The 25383-nt window shown below is 62.1% G+C and overlaps 1 protein-coding gene across 1 annotated transcript; it reads left to right on the top strand.

Annotated features, from left to right (window-relative positions):
• Positions 1-417: 417 nt before the first annotated feature.
• SLC8A2 (solute carrier family 8 member A2) lies at positions 418-18560 on the top strand. The gene is made up of 10 exons (XM_004597028.2): positions 418-536; positions 3653-4343; positions 7252-7916; positions 10617-11039; positions 14341-14444; positions 14746-14763; positions 15614-15738; positions 15961-16060; positions 17278-17556; positions 17979-18560. Exons 2-10 carry the CDS (start codon positions 3669-3671, stop codon positions 18353-18355), a joined length of 2766 nt encoding a protein of 921 aa, XP_004597085.2. The 5' UTR covers positions 418-536; positions 3653-3668; the 3' UTR covers positions 18356-18560.
• The last annotated feature ends 6823 nt before the right edge of the window (positions 18561-25383 follow it).

Below are 25383 nucleotides of genomic sequence, written 5' to 3'. Positions count from 1 at the left end.
TTGTGGTTGTTGCCCAGCCCTGGCAGGTTGCTCGTGCCGGCATAGCGTGTGAATGTGGATCTGGCTCGGGTCGGACACTCTTGCCCTCCCTCCATCCCTCCCTCCCCTGCCAGCCCATTTGTGGCTGTGTGGCTCGGCTGGCCCTTGTATGGTTTGGAGAGGCGCGTGCCTGTGAACGAGGGGGCCCGGGGGTGCCGGGGAGACGCGCGCGTGCGCCCGCGCGCCCCCGCCGCTGTCCCCTGCCCCTGGTGCTGAACCCGGAGCCCGGGTCGGAGCTCGGCGCGCCTGCCGCCCCCGCCGACCGCCGGCACCGCCCGCGCACCGCCTCCCGCGCGGCTCCGCCCGTTCCCCGCCCCCTCCTCCTCCCTCGCCGACCCCCTCCCCGGGGCCCTCCTCCTCCCGCCCTCCTCCCTCGCTCCCCTGCTCCCGGCGCTCCTCCTCGCAGTCTCCGGCTCCCCTCGCTCCCAGTCTCTCCCTCCTCGGGCGCTGCCTGCTCGGGGCTGGGGGAGGGAACGCGCTGCAGGCTGCAGCCGCAGGTAGGAGACCCCCACAGTGCGGGGAGGGGACGGGGTAGAGGGTGGGCTTTGGAGGGGCAGGGTGCCGTTTTCCCCTGGGCTCCGGTTGGCAGGGAGGAGGTGGCGGGGAGCTGCCCAGTCCGGGGCGCGGGTGCCAGGGCCCTCCTGTGGGCGGAGGCGCCTTTAGCCCGGCCGGCCCGGAGCTGCCTCCCTGCGCGGCACCGAGGGGGGGACACCCCGCCCCCACCCGCCGGGGCGGCCTCCCAGCTCGCAGCCTCCGCCCCTGCCCCTCTGTGTCCGGTGCTGGTCTCTGTCCGGCCCCTGCCCCTGGGTCCCGGGCTCTTCCCCGGCCGACTGTGGCTCTCCAGTGCCCGGCAGTGGGCTCCGATGGCAGGGCGTCCTGACTCCCAAGTCCCTGGGCTTGCGCCATCGCTGCCCCTCCGGCTCCCTGTGATGAGTCCGTTCCTGCCCACTCGCGGCTCCATCTCTGGCTTCCGGGTGGGGGGTCCCTGTATCTGCACCCGCTCCCCGGGAGCCTCTGAGCTCTCCTCCTACGCACCGTTGTCTCTCTCCCTAGCACACCTGCAGGCCTCCCTCCCCGAGTGCGCGCCCACCCCCCTTCCCCAGGAGGCCTGGTGTCCAAACTCCTGTCGCCTGCTGAGCCTCTGTTCCAGCACAAGTGTAGCCGTCCCCTCTCTGCCTGGAGCCCAGGGACCTCTCTTCTCCCCTGCAGTGTGTTGGCTCTGGGAGACCAGTCCTGCTTGCAGTCTGACTGTAGTGGAATTGGACCAATCCTCCCTACAGTCTGACTTCCACGCGTGTAGTCCTAGCCTCATTCATTCTTCTTGACAGTTACCTAAGCACCGCCCCTGGCCCAGGGGTCAGGTCTGGCCAGTCCATCTCTCATGGCAGTAATGCCTCACCCCTGCCTCCTCTACCCCTCCTACTGGGGGTAGAATCTAGGAGCTTCTTCTTGGAGCCACCAGGGCAGGGAGTGGCGAGAGGGGCTGCGCCCAGCGGTCCCACAGCCGTGAATGTGTCCATACGCAAGGTCCCGCCCTGCATGGCTGTGCCCATGTGTGTCTCCAGAGGTCTTGGAGAGAAGGGGTTAGGAGTCCCACGCCTGATTAATCTGCTCTGCGCTGACCCTGGCTTCCATGACACAGCTCCTCTCTGGGCCTCAGTTTACCCACTTTCACACTGCAGTCCAGAACAGGGAACCCCTGCGTGTACGTGTGTGTTTGTGAGCATGTGTATGTGTGTGGTGGTGGAGCCCGGGTCCGGCTCCCACCAGGGCAGTGTGTGTGGCTTGGAGTCCCTTTTGGGAGGGGTGGCCGTCCACACTAACCCTACCCTCCTCCAGCCCACCCCCAGTCACCTGGGGCATGCAGCTGAAGGATGACATGGGGGGGCTGGAGTCTATATGGGACCCTTCAGATGGAGACATCCAGACCCCCAGAGGTGTGAGCCAGAAGTGGGACGCTTACGGCTGACCCAGCTGGACGCTGGCGCACCAGGCCCACCAGGGTACAGGGAGATGGTCCCAGGAGATGTGACCGCCTCACCGGGCGCTGGCCTTCTGCCCTCCCAGCAGCTTCCAAGCACTGAACCTGATCCCCCCCGCCCCTGTATCTGAACCTGATCCACCCCCCCTGGATCTGAACCCAGATTGGGCTTCCGGCTGCGGGGGGGGGTGGGGAGTGGAGCACAGCTGCCCCAGCGACAGGACCCAGACCTCTCTGTCTTCCATTGCACAAATATTTATCCACTGCTCTCCCAAGCCTCCCCGTGCTCTCAGGCGAACGCGCTGAGCTGGGTCAGAAGAGCTGCCCAGGGAACCCCCCCAATCCACCCACCCCAGAGAGCTCTGCTGCGGGAGGGGGCTGGCCTCCGGCTGCCTGCCCCCACCCTGGGTGACTTCCAAGTGGCCCCTGCTGCTTCTGAAGCCTGGCATGAACCAGGGCATCCTGGTGGGTTTGTAATTATGCCTGAGTCTTTGCTAATTAGGAGACTGCTAATTAGATGTGTCAACCCAAGTGGGGCTAATGGTGTGGTGGCCCTTTAAGAATCACCCCACTCGCCCTCATCCCCCACCCCCCCACTGTGTGCTTGCACACACACTCACACACACATGCCACACTCCTTGTGAAAGCTCCTGCCAGCATCCTGCCAGCCTTCCCGGGAAAGAGCCGGCTCCCAGCCGTGGGTGTGAGCGGGGGCAGGCCTGTGGGTGAGACTCCGGGGAGAACTAACCTGGCAGACAGAAATGGAAGTTGGAGAGGGGTCTGGCGAGGTGAGGGCAGGTCAGGGGCTCCTACGGACGACAGAGCAGGAAGCCACACACACACAGCAGGGGACTGGGTGCCTCTGGGCTCACCCAGCCTTGACGCTCTCATCTGGAAAATGGGTGGAGGTGAGGCCATCTTGGGTGCTGTGGTCAGAGGAGGTGACCTGATAATGATGTGGTGGGAGAGTGGCAGGTGCAAAGGTCCTGGGGCTGAAGGGAAGGAGGAGGCCAGCATGGCTGGAGCAGACCAGATGAGGCCAGAGAGGGACTGGGCGCCCGATCGGGCAGGGGTGCTGTGGCCAGGGGGAGGACTGCAAGGAGAGGGTGTGAGCTCAAAGCAGAGGCGGATAGGACACCGCAGTAGCCGCTTGCTGAGGCCCAAGACCCAGAGCAGGGCGAGGACACAGTAAGAGCCCATGAAAGGAACAGAGAATCCAGCCCTGGGTGTCGCATGTCACAGCGGCTGGGGCACCTGGGACCCCAGGGATGCTGACGTTGGCCCCTGCTGCATGGCGGGGTGGGGGGAGACGCAAGGGAGACATCTTGCAGCCCTTTCCCAGAGCCCCGAGGCTCTTGCCACCACCTGGCCCTACACGGGCAGAGCCCCAGGAAGGCCGGAGTGGGGGCCAATGAGTCCCTGCCCTGTGCCCAGCTGCTTGCACTTGCCACTCCCCGCCCACCATGTGATCCCCCCGTGCTGTTGGGCGAAGCCTTTCTCAGTGCTGTAGAGTACTCCGCACTATGCGAGGGAGGGACTGAGCCTGCACTCTGCAATTGTCCTTAGCTCCCACCAAGCCTGGAATTTTGGCTTTCCTCACCTACAACTCCTTCCCTTTCCCCCTTTCCACAGGACCCCACTGCCCCCCATGGCTCTCCTGGCCTTGGTGGGGGTCGCACTCCTCCTGGAGGCCCCTCTATGCTGGGGGGCAGCCACGCCCACCCCCTCCCTGCCGCCTCCCCCCACCAATGACAGCGACACCAGCTCCGGGGGCTGTGAGGGTTCCAACCGCTGCCAGCCGGGGGTCCTGCTGCCCGTGTGGGAGCCCGACGACCCGTCGCTGGGCGACAAGGCAGCCCGGGCGGTGGTGTACTTTGTGGCCATGGTCTATATGTTCCTGGGCGTGTCCATCATCGCCGACCGCTTCATGGCGTCCATCGAGGTGATCACCTCGAAGGAGAAGGAGATCACTATCACCAAGGCCAATGGCGAGACGAGCGTGGGCACCGTCCGCATCTGGAACGAGACCGTGTCCAACCTGACGCTCATGGCCCTGGGCTCCTCGGCGCCTGAGATCCTGCTGTCCGTCATTGAGGTGTGTGGCCACAACTTCCAGGCGGGCGAGCTGGGGCCCGGCACCATCGTGGGCAGTGCCGCCTTCAATATGTTCGTGGTCATCGCTGTGTGCATCTATGTCATTCCGGCCGGCGAGAGCCGCAAGATCAAGCACCTGCGTGTCTTCTTCGTCACCGCCTCTTGGAGCATCTTCGCCTACGTCTGGCTGTACCTCATCCTCGCCGTCTTCTCTCCGGGCGTGGTCCAGGTGAGCTGGCACCGCCGGACGCTGGTTTGCAGAACCCACAGGGGCAGCTGCCTCCCCCCCTGCCCCCGAGACACACACGCAAGATGTATTTATTGGAAAGGCAGAGTTACAGAGATAGAAGAAGAGAAAGAGAGACGTCTTTCATCTGCTGGTTCACTCCCGAAGTGGCTTGAGCTGGACGGGTCTGAAGCCAGGAGCCTGGAGCTTCTTCCGGGTCTTAGGTGCAGGAGTCCGTCTGCTGCTTTCTCAGGAGCTTTAGCAAGGGGAGCTGGCTCAGAGATGGAGCAGCGGGATCTCTGATACCAATGCTGCAAGTGGCAATTTTATCCTCTATGCCACTATGCTCTGGGCAGCCCTTAGCTGTGCTGAAGTGCTTGGGGGTCGCACACTACATAAAGGGGCTTATTCCGAAGGGGGCATCGCAGGCCTGGGGTACCGCTGCTACCGTCATGCCAGGTCCCTGGAAGATGACACCTTTTTCTCCATTTTACCTGTCCAGAAGGGACACCCGGAAACTCTGGGCAGGACACCATCCAATCTGTGTGTGACAGGTGCCAAGTGGGTACACCTGTTCTCCTACCCCTCTCCCAACCTGCTCTATAATTCATGCCCACTCCTGCGGTCAGCGGCTCTCCCCACCCCCGCACCAGGTGCACGCCACGTGCCTCTTGCAGTCTGGTGTTGCCCAACTGTGCTGATCGGCATGGGCCACGGGGCCCCATTGGCATCATTTACCCATGACCTTGCTTAGACACAGGTTCAGGCTATATAACCTGGCTCTGCGTTTGTTGCCAGACACGCGCACACAGCCATGGTGCGCGTAGCTCATTTGTTAGCTGTCGTCAGCTTCTGATGTTGGGATCTGATGTTCAGCGTGACTAACACTCCCGCTCCTGTGCAGTCCGATCTGGCCAGGCACAAAGCCCGCCTTGCATAATTTATTCCAAGCGTGAGCCCAGCAGCTGTGTAACTGACACCTCCAAGGGTCTGCCGTCTTCCCTCACAGTTACCCTGTTTAGTCCCCACCAGGTGAGGGCTGCCCAGTACTTTTGCATAATGTATTGATGAAACTGCCTCCGTGCAGACGTCATTTATGTGTGGCTGCCTGGGGTATAGTCTCTCTGTCTTGTGCAAACACACACACACACGCACACACATGTGCCAGTACTTTCTGCCTCACTGTCAGGGATTGCAGCTGGCAGTTTCTCTGCAGGTGCCGCTGGAGACAAAGGGGATGAGAAGCCACAGCGGAGGGGCAGGGGTGGGCAGAGACGACGTCACCCCAAGACAGGGATGAGATCGGGACAGAAGACAGTCAACTATGGTTTGGGACCCAGGGCGAGTTCCCTGGCAGCTGTGGGGAAAAGTGCAGAGGCCGGCAGCTCCGGTCCTGCTGAGGACCCACCACTGCCACCCCTCTACAAGCTGTGAGGAGGGAGGAGCTGGAGCAGGAGAGACACCGCACAGCTCCAGGGAGGGTCGTCCTTGGGGTCTTGGAGGTCGTGGGAGCCCATTCAGAGAGGTGGAGGCAGTGACCTGGGCAGGCAGGTGAGGAGGTGGACAGCCTCTGCTCTGCTCCCCTAGGCTGTGTGACCCCAGGCACGGCCCGGACCCTCTCAGGCCACAGGTTTTCCTGTCTGAATCCTGACGGAGTTGGACTTGACTGGAGGGACTCCCGCACCCAGGGACATCTTTTGTTCTCCTCTCACTGTGTCCCTCCAGGAGGCGGGGAAGGCAGTTCTGTTCACGGTCCCTAGAGGCAAAAGGCCTGGGTTCAAACCCCACAGGGGGCCTCTGAGGGCTGCTAGAGGGATGGCTCTGGAGTGTGACCGGTTGGTGGCATTTGGGGCCTCCCGAAATGTTCACATCCAAACCCCACAGGGAACCTTCTGGAAGAGTCTGGAATTCCAGCATGATCAACCTCCTGTTCATGATGTACAAGCTGAGTTTGGGAGCAAAAAAAGGCACAGAAAACCCTAGTGGTCCAGAAGGCACGATACAGGAGTGGGGGGGTCTGGTATGGGAATCAGGCGTGTCTGGCACACGTGGAGTGCAGCAGGAGCTCTCGTGCTGGCGGCTAGAAACAAGGCCCAGGGGAGCCAGGCCAGGGCGGCCACGCCAGCGGCATGCTGTGCCGTAAGGGTGCATGAGGGAGGCTGTCCTGGGCCTGTGGGCCCACGAGAGCGAGCAAAGGATTCCTACGAAGTCAGCAGTCTGGAAAAGCAGTGAGGACACCTGTTAGATGCCGGAGTGACACAGTGGAGCTCCTGCTTTGGAATCCAGGCTCCGCTGTGGATTCCAGCTTCCTGCTGAGGGAGACCCTAGGCGCCGCGAGCATTCAGGCAGTGGACCAACAGAGCTCTCTCTCTCCTCTCTTTCTCACTCTCGCTCTTTTCCACAATTCAAGAATCTTACAAGGGAGAGAGACGGGTGTCTACAGAAAGGGAAGACGTGGAGACTCAGAGAGTGAGGCGATAACAGGCTGAGTCAGGCAGGGCACATACACACGGAGAGGCAGAGACAGACCCAGGACAAAAAGGAAGAATCTGATGGAAAGAGCGGGGGGAAAGGGCAGAGGAAGTGATGGCGAGATGGGGAAAGAGGAGGGAGATGACGGTGATGGATGAGGGGAGTGGACGGGGAGGCAGTAGATGGGTGGCGTGCGGGTGAGTGATGGACAGAAGGGAGGGTCGTTGGATGGGTGGGCAGGTACACGAAGAGAGGACAGAGTGAGCTAGATGGGGGGGCGACAGCAATTGATGACTTCTGCAGCTGGCAGGTGGATGAGTGACAGACGATGGGCGGCTGGGGGTAGGTGGACACGAGCAGGCGCAGGGCTGCCCACCCAGGGAGGGGCGGGCAAGTGCCCCCCTGGCTGCGCGGTGGTGCTGACGCGCGCCGCCCGCAGGTGTGGGAGGCGTTGCTGACCCTCATCTTCTTCCCGGTGTGCGTGGTGTTCGCCTGGATGGCGGACAAGCGGCTGCTCTTCTACAAGTACGTGTACAAGCGCTACCGCACCGACCCGCGCAGCGGCATCATCATCGGAGCCGAGGGCGACCCGCCCAAGAGCATCGAGCTGGACGGCACATTCGTGGGTGCCGAGGCGTCGGGCGAGCTGGGGAGCCTGGGCGCGGGCCCGGCCGAGGCGCGGGAGCTGGACGCGAGCCGCCGCGAGGTCATTCAGATCCTCAAAGACCTCAAGCAGAAGCACCCGGACAAGGAGCTGGAGCAGCTGGTGGGCATCGCCAACTACTACGCGCTGCTGCACCAGCAGAAGAGCCGCGCCTTCTACCGCATCCAGGCCACGCGGTTGATGACCGGCGCGGGCAACGTGCTGCGGCGCCACGCGGCTGACGCGTCGCGCAGGGCGGCACCGGCCGAGGGCCCCGGTGAGGACGAGGACGACGGCGCCAGCCGCATCTTCTTCGAGCCCAGCGTCTACCACTGCCTGGAGAACTGTGGCTCCGTGCTGCTGTCGGTGGCCTGCCAAGGCGGTGAGGGCAACAGCACCTTCTACGTCGACTACCGCACCGAGGACGGCTCGGCCAAGGCCGGGTCCGACTACGAGTACAGGTGGGTGCGCGCGGGGTGCGCGCGTGCGCCCCAGCTTGCGCAGGCCAGGTGGCGCACATGCTCCCCAATCCTGCATGACAGGTGTCCAGGCCATGTGTGCGCCAGCTCTGTGTGCGGGCTCCCGTGGTGGCTGTGGCCCTTGTCCCCTTACTGCGCACCAGCAGGTGCAGCGGGTGGGCGCCGGTCACTGTCGGAGGTGGCACTGGTTCGCCTGCAAGAGAAACGGTTGCAGAGTGTAGCCCTCAGCAGCGGGCCAGGCCAGGTTGCTTCTCAGGTAACCTTGCAAAATTCATGGGTCACCCATACATCTTTCTGCAGAAACTCGCTGGGGTTTTGCTTCATTAAGATGTGTCTATGTGGAAGCCAGAGTCACAAAGAAAGATCTTCCATCCACTGGTTCACTCCCCAACTGGCAGCAATGGCCGGAGCTGAGCCCATCTGAAGCCAGGAGCCAGGAGCTCTTCCGGGTCTGCCACGCAGGTGCAGGGTCCCAAGGCTCTGGGCTGTCCTTGACTGCACATCAGCAGGGAAGCTGGACCGCAAGTGAAGCAGCTGGGATTTGAACCGGCGCCAGCAGTAGCTGTACCTGCGGCGCCACTCTGCCGGCCCCTAAACCTACTTGTTAAACATGAAGTGGTGGGAAATGCGGTGCTGGGATAGGAAGCAGAGTAAGGACAGAGATGATGGCCAGAGGGGCCCCTGGTGTGTGGTGCCCCATAAAGCCACTCACCCCTTGCCCTCTAGCATGTCTGCTTGGCCCTGTCCTGGCCCCTTCTCCTGGAAGTCCTGTGCTGTCTTGCTGAGTGCCAACTCTCCATCAGGTGCTTTTTGCTTGTATTTTTTGGAGGTTCAACAATGAACAGGAATCACTATGACCCCCCAGCACACAGACTTCATCTCTCCCGGTGCTCGTTGCTACGCCAGGCTCGGCATCACTCATCAAGGCAGTGGGAGCCCCAGGCTGACTTCCAGTTCAGGCTTCACCCTCAGCCTGATTCCTTGAGGCTCGTGTCTGCCGCCGTGTGGGCGGGCAGGGCTGCCACACGCAGTGGTGGTGATTTCACACTGCAGGAGAACACAGTCCCTCCGGAACCTTCATCCGACACATGGGTCTGCTAGGCCTGTCTCCACACTCAAAGGGCTTGAGTGTTTTGAAGAAGGGAAACTGTTTCCTAATTTTTTTTTTTTTTGTTTTGCATGGGAATTGCATGAGCTGGGAGCAGCCCCAGTCCCAGTCAGCCCCAGGATGCCCGCTGTCTCAGAGGTCCTGTGAGTGGGCTGGAGCATGAGTGTGGTGACGGCAGGCCAGTGTGACCACCCCTCCCCACTCCTGTTCCTGAAACCCCTAGACACTTCTCTCCACCCAATCCTGCCCTGGCAGGTGCAGGGAGGGGAGGAGCACAGGGCAGGACCATCCACCGCTGCCCACTGGCGCTGCAGAGGAAGGGCAGTGGGCCTTCCCTCTCTCCCCACACCGCCCTCACAGTCAGAGCATGGATGTAACCCTGGGGGGAGCCCCCAGCATCCCTGGGTCTTCCCTCACCATGCCCTGTGCCCAGGCCGCCCCTGTCTCTGGTCTCTGACAGTGGGATGTGCCCTCGTTCAGCCTCCCATGGATCCCTGGCCCTGACACTTGGGAAGGTGACAGGGTAAAGGTGATGCCACACCTTTGGTTCAGTCACCAGGTCATGGTGATGCGAAAATCCTCACATTCTGCTCTCCGTCAACATCCCGTGACTTTCCGTTTAGGAGATGCTCCTGTAAGAACTCAAGAAAAAAAAAATCCGTATGGAAGTGCAGTTTCTAAAATATCTACAGGCCAACACTGTGGCATAGCAAGTTAAGCCACCCTCTGCAGCCCTGGCATCCCATATGTGCACCGGTTCGAGTCCCGGCTGCTCTACTTCCAATCCAAACCCCTGCTAATGCACCGAGGAAAGCTTCAAAAGCATGGATCAAGTTCTTACACCCTTGCACCCATGTGAGAGACCCAGAAGAAGCTCCTGGCTCCTGGCTTCCACCTGGCCCAGCACTGACCATTACAGCGATCTGGAAAGTGAACCAGTGGGGATAGAACCTCTCTGTCTTTAAAATCAATCCATCTTTAAAAAAAAAAAAAAAAAAAAAACTTAAGAAAAACTTCATGCACTTCAGAAAACTGTTTGCACCCCAGGATGTTTTACTCGGCTGGGGGCAACCCTAGCTGCGCGCTCCAGCTGCTGCTGAGCCCCCTGTGCGGGCACACTGCCCGCCCAGCACCGTCCGTGGCTCCTTAGGCTGGGTGGGGAGGGGGTACCTGTCAGAGTCACACCTCTGCCACCAAGGCACCCCAGGCCTTGTCGCCCGGTTCTGCACACCCACCTCCGGGCTGGTGTCATGAGGACGGTCCCTCCCAGACAGCGGGGGAGCCTGAACGGGGAAGGGGCAGTGGCAGGAATGGTGGCCAGTGGCATGGTGCCCCTCTGCAGGCCGTGAGGGCGGCATGGTGCCCCTCTGCAGGCCGTGAGGGCGGCCTGCCATTTCTCAGGGTCCTGCCCACAGGAGCCTCCGTGCCCCTGTGCCCTGGGATCTCCAGTCGCGGCCTACCCCGGGCCGTGCCACGCGGAGTCCTGCAGCTGGCCTGGGGCACTCTGGGAGCGGGCTGGTGGACGCTCCGGCCTGGCCCCTGGCTGAAGGCCGCTCCCCGCCTCTGCCCCGCAGCGAGGGCACGCTGGTGTTCAAGCCGGGCGAGACGCAGAAGGAGCTGCGCATCGGCATCATAGACGACGACATCTTCGAGGAGGACGAGCACTTCTTCGTGCGGCTGCTGAACCTGCGCGTGGGCGACGCGCAGGGCATGTTCGAGCCCGACGGCGGCGGGCGGCCCAAGGGACGGCTGGTGGCGCCGCTGCTGGCCACGGTCACCATCCTGGACGACGACCACGCGGGCATCTTCTCCTTCCAGGACCGCCTGCTGCACGTGAGCGAGTGCATGGGCACCGTGGACGTGCGCGTCGTGCGCAGCTCGGGCGCCCGTGGCACCGTGCGCCTGCCCTACCGCACGGTGGACGGCACGGCCCGGGGCGGCGGTGTCCACTACGAGGACGCTTGCGGGGAGCTCGAGTTCGGAGACGACGAGACCATGTGAGCGCGGGGCGGGGCCACGGATGGGCGGGGCCACGACGGGCCAACCTGGGAGAGGGGCGGGGCCTCAGGGGGCGGGGTCCCAACTGACCAGCATGGGGGAGGGCGTGACCAGGGTGGAGTGTGCCTAGCAAACGGGGCGTGGCCGAGGCAGGGGCGGGGCCTCAGAAAAGGACCCGCCTGGGAGGGGAGGGGCCAGTCTGTGAATGGGGCGTGGCTGTGAGATGGGCGGGGCCTTGGGTGGGTGAAGACCTGAGTGTGGTTCGAGGGGCTTTGCAGGGGAGGAGATGGTACGGTGCCTGGATGTGGGGGCTTTGGCTGTGCGGATGCCTGGGTGCAGATGCCCTGGGTGCAGGGCCTGGGTGAGGGACCAGGCTTGTTAGGGTGCCCTGGGTGCAGAGCCTGGATGCAGGGCCTGGGTGCGGGGCCGGGCTTGTTTGCGTGCCCTGGGTACGGGTGCCCTGGGTGCAGGGCCTGGGTGCGGGGCCGGGCTTGTGCGGATTCCCTGGGTGCAGGTGCCCTGGGTGTGGGGCCTGGGTGTGGGTGTCCTGGTGCAGGGCCTGGGTGCAGGGCTGGGCTTGTGCGGGTGCCCTGGGTGCGAGTGCCCTGGGTGTGGGGCCTGGGTGCAGGCCCTGGGTGTGGGGGCTGGGTGCAGGCCCTGGGTGTGGGGGCTGGGCTAGTGCGGGTTCCCTGGGTGTGGGGCCTGGGTGCAGGGCCTGGGTGTGGGGGCCGGGCTTGTGTGGGCGCCCTGGGTGCGGGTGCCCTGAGTGCAGGCCCTGAGTGCGGGGCCAGGCTTGTGCGGGCGCCCTGGGGGGTTGGGGCGGTGGTCAGGGCCCGCGGACACGGCCACCCCCGCCCCGGGCTGTGTGCCCCTCGGGCTTAGCGCCCGCCACTGCCCACGCGCCTGCCGCCCGGCCCGCCTCTCGCTGCTGCTGCATCTCCTCCCGGCCTTGGGCGCAGCTCTGCTTCCCACTGCCCCGGCCCCGGCTCTCCCCTGGGCCCTACCCTGGGTCGCGCCTTCGCCAGGGCCTCACCCCGGCCTCTGGATCCGCTAAACCCGTCCGCGTCTCCAGCTGGCTTTATCTGGAGAAATTGGGCCGTGGGCTGGGATGGAGAACCGGGGTCTTTTCTCCTGGCTCTGATCCCTCCAGGAGTCTAACTCGCTTCCCTCCCACTGCTGCAGTCCTAGGGGGCCGCTCCTCCCCAAGAGGGCTTCCCCAGCCTGGGACACCCTGTGTCCCCCCGCCCCCGCCTAAGCTTCCAGCTGTGTCTTTAGGGAAACAAAGAACAGGAGACTAATTAGCGTTTAGGGAAACTCGTCCCTCCTGTGAGGGCAGGCGCTAATTAGAGGCGCGATGGAGGGGCGGGGGGGGGGGGTACCAGAGGGAATGCCTGGGTAGGATCAACACGGAGATGGGTGGCAAGGAAGAAAGCGAGAGAGAGCGAGACAGTCCAGAAAGACACGCGGCGAGGAAGGGAAAGGGAGTGGGGGAGAGGGGGAGAGATGAGGGCCGGGAACGGGAAAGACGGGCGAAGGACAGGGGACAGCAGAGGGACTGGGTCTGAGGTCAGTGGCCTGCAAGCATGATGGGTCCTGACAGGGGAACTTCAGGCCCGGCTGCGGAGGAAGGCTTTGGGGAGTCTGGCCCTCACCTGGCTCCCATCTCTCTTGCTGTCCAGTCCCTCTTCTCCTCCCTGTACCCCCCCTGCAGGCGTGCTTGCTGGGGCTCCCGCGTGACGTGCGTGTCAACGGGTCATTGCACCTGCTGGCAGGTGATGGCGATGCGCGTCTTTGGAGACCCCAGGATTTTCAGGGCGTTTCAGCACCGCGGACAGCTCCGAGTCCAAGGAGGATGGCGGTGGGGTGCGTGGGGAGGTGGCCGTGGCCACGGCTTTGCACCCACGGGAAATTTAAAATTATCTCAGGAGCCAGGAGGGCGGAGGCGGCCATGCGTCCCCACACGCCCGCCTGCGTGCGCCTGTCCCCCCAAGGGTGTCCCATGCATGTGGTGCGTACACAGGCATCTGTTGGCGGCGTTCTTGGGGGAAGTGGACTGGCAGATGTCGCTCGCTCTCTGCCTTCCAAGTAAAGTGAATTTAAAGACATCAAAATATTATTTTAACAAGACACACATGCAGAGAGATGGGATGAGACAGAGCGAGACAGACGCACGGAGATAGGCGGGCGGAAGGAGATGGGGCCCCCGAGAGGCGCGAGGAGTGTGTGGGAGGAAGGAAGGGGGGGTCCCCGCATGGCGAAGGCCTGCGGGTGGGCTGCAGAGGGGGTGTCGCGCTGACAGGCAAGCATGTGGTCCGTGTGAGTTTGCCACTGCATAGGAATGGCTGTGGGTGTGGGCGGCGTGACTGGCCGCCCGCCTGGCCTGCCTCCCTTGTGGGCTGGGTGTTTGTGGGTTCTGGGGAGCAGGCCTTGTGGGGCGGTGCGGGTTCTGCGGCTGCACTGGGTGACCAGTGGCCAAGCTGGAGGCAGTCTTGCGTTGTGGGTGTTGGTGATGGAGCTGGGTGAGTTGTGTCTGTGGGTCCCGCAGCTGCACTGGGTGACCAGGGGCCATGGCTGCACCGGGTGGCCAATAGCCAAGGCTGCACCGGGTGGCCAGTGGCGGAACTGGAGAGTCTTGTGTTGTGGGAGCCCGGTGGGTTGTGTGTGCCTGGACGGGAAGGGCTACTGGCAGCTCCTGCCACCACCCCCACCTCTTGCCCAGTTGCCATGGGAACGGAAATGCTGGAAAAATCAATTAGTGGTTAATTAACCCCCTGAGTGTAGTGGGGCCTCCTGCAGGGAGCTAGGGGTTTCCTGGCCGGCCACAAAGTGTTTCTGGAGGGCTGTTAGGGCAAGGCATGGAGTGGAAGCCAGCTGGCTGGGGGCAGTGGAGAGGCAGATGACGGCTGACCAATGACCTGGGCCACCGGCTGCTGGGAAGAGCAGGGGCAGGGGGCAGCTGGTGGGGGCGTGCTGAGGTGGGCCTCACCCGACCCTGGTTATATTTATTTATTTTGTTTTTGGTTGTGATCCCTCTGTGTGTAATGGTGACCGCCCCCAGGTGGGCAGTGCCGGAGCTTGGGGGAGGGGTTCCCACTTCCCCTGAGCAGTTCACGTCCAGTGTCACCCATAACCACAAGGCCTCTGGGTCATAACCCCAAGCTTCCTCCCAGTGCCCGGGTCTGCGTTTGTGACGGGGCGGGGCTGAATGAGCTGGCAGGGCAGGAGTCAGGGCTGGGAACTGGCTGGCAGCTTGGCTGGGGCCTGACGCTGGGTGTCAGCCACCACCCCACTCCACCCCAGGAAAACACTGCAGGTGAAGATCGTGGATGACGAGGAGTATGAGAAAAAAGACAATTTCTTCATTGAGCTGGGCCAGCCACAGTGGCTTAAGAGAGGGATTTCAGGTGAGGGCTGCACGCTCCCAGGAGAGGGAGGGGCGGGGCCTGGGGGAGGGGAGGGGCCTGGGATGGGTGTGGTTCTTGGAAAGGGATGGGGCCTGGGGCTTGGGTGGGGCTATGTGATGGGGAGGGGCGGGACCTGGATTGGGGGTGTGGCTCTTGGGGAGGGGCTGGGGCTTGGGCGGGGCTATGTGATGTGAGAGGCGGGGCCTGAGGGGAGGGTCTGAGCTGGGGGCCGGGCTCTTTCAAGTTCTGGCATCTGAGTCCTGTGGGTGCCTGGTCTCACTGTCTGCCTGTCTCTCCCCAGCTCTGCTGCTCAGTCAAGGTGAGTGTGCACCCCCAGGAGAAGGTCTTGGGTCAGGACAGGGGGTCAGAGTTGGGAGCCACACTTCCTGGTTGGGGTGGAGGCAGATTCCCGGCTGGGTGAGGGCGGGCACCAACCTGCATTAGGGAGAGGGTGCCAGAGTTATCTGGGGTACATGGGGAGATCAAGACTGTGTGTGGCTCTGGCCAGGAAACAAGTGAGTCAGAGGAGATCCCGTTTGTGTTGAGGTCAGCAGGAACCAGGTTTGGGGTGCATTAGCACTGGGGTGGCCTTGGGGTTTAGGCTTATGCAGTGGCCAAAACTAGAGTTAAGGTGGAAGCCGCTTCCCAGGGCTAGGGGAGGGGATCCAATCAGAAGTGAGGCGGGGTATAAGGGCAAAGGTGAGACTGGAGTTTGAGGGATATGGGTGGGAGGGATTTGGGGTCAGAGGCTGGGAGAGAGATTGACTGGGATTGGAAGGTGTTACTAAGGGAAGAAGGGCATGTTTTTGTGACAGCCCGCGAATCCAGGTGACCCAGCACACTTTTACTTTGGAAAAGTTTTCTGGGGCTGTTCCTGCTCCGTGGGCAGCTGCCCTCTGCCGGGTGGCCCAGAGCTATGGGTGCTGAGCCCACCTCTCTGCTTCCTGCACACAGCAAATTAAGCCTGTCATCCACCTCTGCCCACCTTCTATTGATTGTAACTGGGTCACATCCGCTACCAGGAAAGCTGGGAAATGTAGTTCAGCCCGCCACAACGAAACCCCCAGCCCAGTGCTGGAGCTGGGCTCAGAGGGGAGTTCATGGGGGGAGCCACCGAGGAAGGAAGTGGACTGTCAGGGAGTCCCTCAGCCCCGTCCCTCGTGCTGCAGGGGACGGGGACAGGAAGCTAACGGCCGAGGAGGAAGAGGCACGGAGGATTGCGGAGATGGGCAAGCCCGTGCTCGGCGAGAACTGCCGGCTGGAGGTCATCATCGAAGAGTCTTATGACTTCAAGGTGACTCCCGGGACCCGCCTTCCTGGGGGCTGGCCCCCAGGGGAGGGGTCCCAAGCTGCAGGTGCCAGGCCCTGCATCAGCACCTAGGACAGCGACCCTGTCTTGCTGGCGGGACCCCAGGGTGTGGGAGGTTTAGAGAGGAGTTGAGGCCCTCGTGGAGCTGCCCTGGAGTGACCACAGCCAGTGTGTGACCCTCCCTGCCTCCCCATCCCCGACCTCTAGAACACAGTGGATAAACTCATCAAGAAGACAAATTTGGCCTTGGTGATTGGCACCCATTCGTGGAGGGAGCAGTTTCTAGAGGCCGTGACCGTGAGCGCAGGTAAGTGGGGAGGGGGCAGATGGGCAAGGGGAAGGAAGACAGCGAGGTGGAGCAGGTTGGAGGTGAATGGGAAGACCAGGGGGACAGAGCAGCAAGGAAGGGAAGGATAGAGGGGCCCAGACAGGCAGAGACGGGAGGAGAGCGAGCAAGCCGTCCAGGGAGTGTGAGAAAGGTGGGCTCGGGGGGCCAGGGCTCTGGGGCGGGAGGTCCCGGGGAGGGGACGCCGGCCTGGGATTTAGCCCAGCATCACAAGACAGGGCACTGCTGGGGACTGCCTCTGTTACCACGGGGACACCCCATTCTCCCTTGTCCCCCACTCCACTCTGGTCGGCCCTCAGATGGTTCCATGCTGCCCCCTTGTGTCTGGAGAAGCTGTGACACCAGAGGGATGCTGGCCCCGTGGACAGTGGTGGGGACCTGGTGCACCTTACCCAGTCTCAGGTTCCCCCATGGAGGGCCCAGCTGGCGGGGAGCTGCCCAGGGCTTGGGCAGCGCGGCCTGCCTGTCTCCTCCCTTCCTGCTCTGCTTCCCCCAGCTGGGTGCTCCCAGAACCCAGTCTAACCTACAAAATGGTCTTTGACCAATTCGGAAGCACCCCAAAACCCTGGGCCCCCTTCAGGGATGCTAGAAATGCTCTCTGTTGCTGTCTCCTTGCCAGGCTGGGTTGGGTAGTGGTTGTTGCAAGGGATTCTGGGAAACAACAAGCTTTCTGAGGACCCGGCCCCTGCCAAGTGCAAAGGATTCTGGGAAGCTGCATCTGTTTTATCTGCAGACATGCCTGTTGCTAGGCCTGAGGAGTTCTGGGAAGGTGCCGAGCTGAGCTGGGTGGACTGACTGTCCCTGGCTGCAAGAAATTCTGGGAGAATGAGGGCTTTGAGTGGAGCCTGTGGTCGCAGCTGCAGGGATGCTAAGGGAGTGGATATTTCTAGTTGTGGCCATAAAATCTTCTGGGAAAGTTATTTTAGGCTAAGGGCATGGCTGTCCCTAGCAGCCAGGGACCCTGGGAGACTGGATATTTTTAACTGGACACATAGGAGTTCCACTTGCGTCAATGAACTTGGGGAAAGTAAATATTTTTTTACCTGGGTCTGTGCAGTCTCCTTGCTGCAAGCAATGCATGCCGGGAGGGCAGCTGTCCACCTGCTGCTGTGGCCACGCCCAGCCCCGCAGCATGCCGGGAGGGCCCTCAGTGCTCCAGCCCGGTCCTGTGTGCACAGGGGACGAAGAAGAGGAGGAGGACGGGTCCCGGGAGGAGCGGCTGCCTTCATGCTTCGACTACGTGATGCACTTCCTGACGGTCTTCTGGAAGGTACTGTTCGCCTGCGTGCCGCCCACCGAGTACTGCCATGGCTGGGCCTGCTTCGGCGTCTGCATCCTGGTCATCGGGCTGCTCACCGCGCTCATCGGCGACCTGGCCTCGCACTTTGGCTGCACCGTGGGCCTCAAGGACTCGGTCAATGCCGTCGTCTTTGTGGCCCTGGGCACCTCCATCCCGGGTAACCGCCCACTGGCTGGGGATGGGCTAGGGGTTAGGAGACAGGTCCCATGGAAATAGTAGGGGGAGACTCCCCCAGGCACGGAGAGTCTGGGAAACTGCAGTGTTGCGTATGCAGGGCGCCCCACTGCTGGTCCACACAAGCTCGGTTGCCCCATAAGAAATGGCATGGATTTGGCACCGAGCATGCGCAGGCCACGGGAGTTGTACCCGCAGAGAACAGGCGGCGGGGTTCCTCGGAAAGGAGCAGGGAGTCCCTCGGAAGGTAGCCGAGTAACCCAAAGGTTAGGCCCAGGGACCGGGAAGGTTTGGAGGAAGCGGGAAGGTGCAGGGGCGGGAAGGGGGCAGGGATGGGAACGAGGAGAGGGGTCGGGCAGGGGCCCCTGGCCTCCTGCTGACCGTGCACTCTTCCTCTGCCCACAGACACGTTCGCCAGCAAGGTGGCAGCGCTGCAGGACCAGTGCGCGGACGCGTCCATCGGCAACGTGACGGGCTCCAACGCCGTGAACGTGTTCCTGGGCCTGGGCGTGGCCTGGTCGGTGGCCGCTGTGTACTGGGCGGTGCAGGGCCGGCCGTTCGAGGTGCGCACCGGCACGCTGGCCTTCTCCGTCACGCTCTTCACCGTCTTCGCCTTCGTGGGCATTGCCGTGTTGCTCTACCGGCGCCGGCCGCACATCGGTGGCGAGCTGGGCGGCCCGCGTGGGCCCAAGCTGGCCACCACCGCGCTCTTCCTGGGCCTCTGGTTCCTGTACATCCTATTCGCCAGCCTGGAGGCTTACTGCCATATCCGGGGCTTCTAGCCGCACCTGCTGCTGTACCCTGGCCTGCGGACTCGGCCACTGCCTCCTCCTTCCCCTCTGCCCTCCCCAGCTCATCCCCGGGACCCAGACCTCCTCACTTCCGAGTTAGTCCCTCCGCCAGACGCCTCCAGACCCGCCCCCAGGGACCACTCCTCTAGAAAACTGGACATCTCCGCCCCACTCCCAGCCTGACCCTGTCCCACGGCCTTCCCCGGGATAGCCACTGCCTTTGCCACCTGTGCCCCAGGACCCTCCCTGAACCACCCGTGAAGGGAGGTGTGTGTGGGAGGGGGTTGGCCCACCTGAGATGGCCCCATCTCAGTCCTCCCCAACCCCTCAGGGAGCTGCTTCTGGCCCCAGCAGGGGAAGCAGGTGGGCTCGCATCAGGAGACGCACTTCTCCCCACCCAGAGAGGTTGGGCGGAGGGAGCCGCGTGGGGCTTTGGTTCCCGGGGCCTGCTGGGAGAAGGAGGCACATGGCAAATCCACAACTTCTTACATTCCGGCGCCCCGCCGGCCCCCCTGGAGGGAGGGGCCTGTGGGTGTATATAGTGTGCGGGGAGGGGGCTTGGGGTGCATGTCTTGGGGGCGGGGAGGGTGACAGACTTGGCCTTTGAGAAGGCAGCAGACGGCTTTGGGGAGCCGACGGCCTCAGAGGGAGTCCCGCCAATCTCCCCTGACAATCTAGAAGGTTCCCTTTGCCCTCAGTGCCAGCCAATCCGGGCAGAACCCTCGAAGAGGGGAATCGAGGGTCCGAGAGGACCAACACTATAAGCCAGCACATGCTGCCACGTCTCTGTCGGCCGCGGGGAGGGGGAGGGTGGGCGTTTTTAAACTTCAGAGGCCACCCATCTGTTTCTAGGCCATCTGCCTTTTCTTACTGTTGATGTTTCTGGCCCGAAGGACGCACACGGGGTGTGGGGAGTGCTGCCCACTCCCTGGCACAATCAACCCCCAACATCTTGCACCTGTTGTTCCCCCAGCTCATCAGCATCAGTCAAGGTCTTCTTTTCCTGTGGTTTCTGTAACAGCTGCCATAAAACTGAAATCCTGTCTAGAACAGCTGGAATTCAGAGGAGGGGCACTGGAGGCTTCTGCTGATATCCGTCAGGGCAGCTGGGTTCACACACCCCATAATCTGGGCTACAGGACACAGCCAATGCCAGCCACGCATAAGGACCAGGGCAGCATCCGCTGGCCACTCCCTCACCCACCAGCCAAGAACTTCTGGGACCTGTGGCACCCTCATTCAGTCAAGAGCCTCTGCAAGCCACATGGCCAGGCAGCCACACACCCATCTCACCTAGACCACCCATTAGCCACGCCCCTACCAGTCAGCCCAGGCTTAGCACAAGCCTTGCCCCATGCACCTGCCAAGAACTCGCATTAACCAAGAGCTCCTAGCAGCAGTCCAGTCCATCAGCCAAGAACTTGAACTAGCTGCGGTACCGAAGTTCCCCTAGAACGTCCTTAGCCACACCCCCACTCAGCTTGTCCATTAGCCATGCCCCTACCAACCAGCCAAGGATTTGTACAAGCCACACGCCCATTCCAGCTGAACCGGCCACCAGGCAAGCCCACATCTGTCGGCCACAAATCATTCCATTTACTGAGGCATGCTAGGCACAATAATTTCCCTGAGCCTGGCAGCCAGGATTGGTGAAGGAACTGTGTGTGCTTCCAGGTGAAGGCACGGCTGGCTAGGTCCCTCCCTGGGAGACACAGGTGTTTCCAGGCGGTGGCTAGCATGACCCCAGTATGGAGTGCAAGTGGCAAGAACGTGAAAGTGCTAAAATCGGAAGACTTGTCGGCCACACTACAGGGCCTAGAGAATTTATTCTCAGCGCAAAAGAAGAAGGGGTTGAAATGGGAGAAGCACATAAAAGACCAACACATTTTCTTTAGGATCCTCCCCTGGGGACTGGTCATACTGGATGCCAGGATCCCTGGGGAGCAGGGCTGGAGGTCACAGAGGAGGGAGGGAGTGAGGTCGGATGGGAGGGTGGCTTAGAATGAGCAGGGTGTGAGATGTTCAGAGCAAGTGGAGGCAGAGAGAACTGCTGAGCAGTCCGCAGTTGTGAGGGCACAGTACCCAGGGTCCGCAGCACAGGGAGCAGTGACCCCCTGGTTGGAAGGAATGACAAGTTGCCCTCAGCCAGGACCCCACCCTGCCACCACTTTCCATTGGCTGAGCCCAACGTGCGTCATCACAGTGAAGGTGTCCTGGAACAGAGGACTGGGTTAGATTCCTGCCCCTCTGGCTCCTGACGCCAGCTTCCCTGCTCGTGCAGACCCAGGGAGGGGGGCCGATGCGGTTGAGTGCTTGAGCCCCTGCCACGGGAGTCGGCAACCTGGATCAAGCCCCTGGTTCTAGCTTTATTCTGGCCCCGGCAGGCGCAGGCGTGAAGAGCGAGAACCAGAGGGCGGAAGCTGCATCTGTGTCTATGTGTCTGTGCCTCTCAACAATTAAAAAAACAAAAAACTTTTTAGAAAAGAGACGGTGGGTGTGATGTGTCCGGTCTGCTGCAGAGGCAGGCTGTGAAGTCAGAGGGCCAGGGGCCGAATGAGGAGATTACGGGTATTGGGGGGTTGGAGAGGGGTAGAAGGTGCGTGCTGGAGAGATGCTGTGTCACACGTGGGGGAACACGGGCAGGAGAGAGTTCCAGCAGGCACCTGGAGCTGGAGAGATGGGCCTGGAGAGAGATTCGAGACTCGTCAGCCACAGGATGCCAGGCCCTGTGGGCACAGGAGAGGGGGCATGTTGGGAGACACGCAGGTGGTGCCCTGAGGCACCCCAGCAACCCAGGGGGAGGTGGAAGAGGTGGGTGCAGGTGCAGAAGATGCCAGAAGGGACAAGAAGTGGGTGCCTGAAGTTGAGAGAAGTTTCTCAAAGAGCGGGTGTGGGCAACAGGGTTGACGGCCAGGGAGAGGCGGTGGGAGGTGAGGGCCAGGTCTTTCCACAGCTGCTCATTGGCACCAAACTTGTTAATCACCATCACCACCGTCGTCACCACCACCATCACTGTTACAACCATCGCAGTCATCACAGACCACCAAGACCTTCCTCAGCTCTTCCCAGCTTCACCCTCACTGCGTCAACGTCACATTCCTGCCAGCCATGGGAGTGGAACAGCAGCCCTCCACGGTCAACGGCACAGTCCCAGGTCACCTGCATCCCGTGCTGGCCTTGACCAGCCTTCTCATGGCTCTCCGTGTGCGAGGCCCTGGGCACGCCTCTGTCTGCCCAACAGCTGGAGACGAGGGTGGTGAGGAAACTCCTCCTCCTCATTGGGCTCATGTGGCAGCAGCACTCAAGCTGAGTCCCAGGGCCCAACCTGACATGGGTACAGGGGATGCCAGCTCTTGCAGCCACCTGCTGGCTGGGTTAGGTGTGTGTGTGGGGGGGTTACTGTTCAGGTCAGCGAGAGCACGCCCGTTGGGGGCCTACTAGAGAAATTGGGGCTTTGGTGTCCCCCTGTAGGGCCAGTGACACCTGCTGCCTGGCACGTGTCCCTCAGTAACTTTGTGGTCCCTCGGCTCTGAGCCCACATTATCTGTGCTTCAATTTTCCCAACGCCTACCCTGGACTCGAGCCCGTTTCTCCCAAGTACATGTGCAACGCCAGCCGCTGCCACCCCACCTGCCTGTGCCATCACACCGTTCCTCACGAGCCACCCCAACCCTGGCAGCAATGGGAGGGTCTGTTGAGGGACTTTGTTCCTCCATGGGGGGACTAGGGGAGCTGGGCTGGCTGGGGGCCCTCCCACCTCGGTGGTCTGAAGGTGTCCCTATGGCCGGCACCTGCAGCTGCACATGCAGCGGTCTTGCCCGCTTTCTCCATGCCAGTGTCCCCGCAGGGTCTTTGTCGCCCTCTGGTCCCAATGACCCTCTCTTGTGGCAGACCCCGGCTCCTCCACGCCCCGACCCCATCCCTCTCTCTGCTTCTCAGCCCTTCTCTTAAGGTCTCTTAAGGCATCTGGCTCCGTATGTGAGCATTCGGTGCATGTGCGTGCATGTGAATGGGTGTGTATGTATGTGTGAGTGTATACATGTGTGCATGTCTGTGTGAGGACACTGCGGGTGGACTTGTGTACTCACAGGTATAAGTGTGTGTAGAGTATGTATGTGTGGCTGTAGGTCAGTGTGTGTGTGAATGAGAATATTTGCATGTGAGTGGGTTGGTGTGTGTAAGTAGGAGTGCATGTATGTGTGTGTGAGGGGCAGCGTGAGTATAGCTCTTCCACGGCAGGCGGGGCTCCTGCTCTGAGCCGGCTGGGCCAGGGGGGCCGAGGTGGCCCCGCAGCTCTGTTCCCACCAGAGCTGAGCATGCCCTGCGCAGCGCCCTCCCTCATTCCTTCCCCTCCTTTTACGTTCCATCACACACAGCAAGTGTCTGCATTTGGGAGGTTCTGCGTGACGCTCCGCCACGCGTGTATGTGGCGGTCAGAACAGGCTCATCCCCTACTCCCTCCCCACGGATGAGGTTCACCCTGGGGCCAGCGTGATGGAACAGTAGGTGAAACCCCACCTGAGTGCTGGCATCCCAAACGAGTGATGATTCAAGTCCTGGCTGCTCCACTTCCAATCGAGCTCCCCGCTAATGCTCTTGGAAGAACCGCAGAGGGTGGTCCTGCATCCGTGTGGGAGACCTAGAAGAAACTCCTGGCTTTGGCCAGTCCAGCCATTTAGGGAATGAACCAGCAGATGGAAGACTCTCCACCTTTGGAAAAGATGGGTGCCGTTTCTTTGCATGAGGAACTTTCAGGGTCTGTGCTGGCCTTGTGGGGCGGGGTTTGGCCGGGGAGCTCGGACACTGCAGGTGACACCTGCTGGGCTTGCCATCATGGGAGACTCGTGGAGCGCGCTCAAGGCTCCTGTCTTGAGTCTGGTCCAGCCCCATGCTGCCGTGGACACTGGGGGAGTGAATCTGGGTGGGTGCTGTCTTCCTCACCAATAAGCACGTGGCCGCACGCAGCCCACACATCCCGGCTGCTAGGACCTCACCGTACCAGAGGGGAGCGCCACCGTCTGTCCTCTCTCACTGCATCTCTGGGCATGCTGCCTACCCACGCCCTCCTCCCCAGCCTTGGGCAGCCTCACGCCCAGCTCCCTCTCTGCCCCCAGCTTCTCCGTTCTGCAAGGTTCCCAGCGCAGCTGCTCCTGGGCGGGCTACGGGCACTGAGTGGGCACTGGGCCCGGAAGGCTGCCATGCCAGGGGAACAGACAGGTCCTGTGGCACCTCCTCCCTCCCTGGGGGCCTGGACTACTTCCTCCTACAACTTCTACCGCTGTGGCAACACCAAGGTTTGGGGCTGACACCCACATCTGGGCCAGCGGGCACGAGCAATGAACAAGCATGGCAGGGAGCTCCAGCCCCTGCCCCCCCGACACCTGCCTTGCCCTGACCAGCCACCTCGGCCTTCCCTGGCCCACCATCCCAGCTGAATCCCACAATGGCCAGGGAGCTGTAGGGAAGGAAACCTTGGGGGAGTGGGGCAAGAGGGGCCAGGTTGGGTCCCTGAGCAGGGCCAGGGCCAAGGGTGTGCATACTCAGGGTGACAGGAGGGAGGAGCTGGCCAGCACGGTGACCCCCGAGCAGGGCTAAGGCTGCCCTGATGGACGGCGTGGGGGTCTGGTGGAGGGGACGCAAAGATGAATGTTTCTTTCTCCAGGCAGGGAGGGAGGGGTGGCCAGAAGCAGACAGGCCCTCACTCCCTGGGGTCCCAGCCCAGCCAGTCAGGCGGTCTCTCCTCCTCATCCAGCAACCCAGAGGAGATTGAGAAAGTCTTTTGGCTTGGGGAGGAAGGAGGGCTGCTGACAGAGGGAAACTGAGGCAGGAGCTGATGGGAAAGAGAGAGGAGACGGGGTCTGGGGGCTGGCTCTGAGTGAGCCCCAGCCCCCTTGGACTGCAGATCTCACAGCCTCAGAGCTACCTGAACACTAGAGGGCAGCATCCAGCCTGGCCTGCCCTCCACCTCCCTGCAGTAAAGTAGGGCCAGGGTGGGAAGGCACACTCCCACCCTCTGGGATGGATCTGCAGGTAGAAGCCTCCAGCTAGGTGATACCCCCCACACACACTCATCTCAGGAGACCTCCACCTGCAGCATGCCCTGGGGCAGAGGGTCCAGGCCCCATGGAAAGGAGGAGAGGGACTGAGATTGGAGAGACAGAGATGCCCAGGGCCTCTGCCCCAGGCCTGCGCCTTCCCACACCTTGGAACTGTTCCCTCCAGGAAACCTCCTTATTTCCATCATTAAAACAGTTTCCCAAGTGCAGCTGACTACTGGTTCCTGGACGCCATGGCTCCTGCCAGTGCCTCCCAGGGCACCCGCATCAGCTGGGGCCGTGCTCAGGGGCATGGGGAAGGCATGGCCATTTTCACTTGCAGTGCTGGCCCGACCTGACTTCTCCCCTGCAAACCGCAGCTGCGACGGGCAGGTGGTGATGGGGTAAGAATGTTGCATCTTTAATTAAAAAGTGATTTCGATTAATTTTGTGCTCCAAAGGCCCTAGCCAGGGACACGGGGATGGGAGGCTGGCCTTAAAGGGCCAGCACTCCTGGTAGGGAAGACCTGTGTAGGGCAGGAGAGTGGGGGATCAGAGACTGGGCCCTCACACCAGGGGGACACAGAGGCTCAGAAATGCCCTGCCAAGCGGGTCCAGACCTGGATGCTCAGGGTGGCCTCCCCCCACAGAGGAGGCCAGTAGAGTGTGTGCGGGAAGTTGGGAAGAAATGGGGAACCCTCTCCCTCCTGTCTGTCCTGCCCTTTGATGCACTCCCTTGGGAAGTGTGGGGCTATCCTGACCCCCAGAGTTGCAGCTGCCCCCTGCTCAGTGCTGGGTGTCTCTTCCTTCCCATGGGACCCGAGGGGGTCGCTGGACCCACAGTGATGCCGATTACGGTCCCTGGGAGAGCTGGGGGCATTGTCCCCCGCCTCAGGGTCTTCCCCCACCCCCCTCTATCCCTCTCTCTTTGGGTCTCTGTACTCCCCAGGTGATGTCTCCTCTGCACCCAGCCCCTCGCCACCC

The sequence above is a fragment of the Ochotona princeps genome, chromosome 16, assembly GCF_030435755.1.
Source record: "Ochotona princeps isolate mOchPri1 chromosome 16, mOchPri1.hap1, whole genome shotgun sequence".
Taxonomy (NCBI): Eukaryota; Metazoa; Chordata; class Mammalia; order Lagomorpha; family Ochotonidae; genus Ochotona; species Ochotona princeps.
The sequence above is the reverse complement of the archived record's forward strand: the minus strand, read 5'-3'. Positions and strand labels throughout refer to the sequence as shown.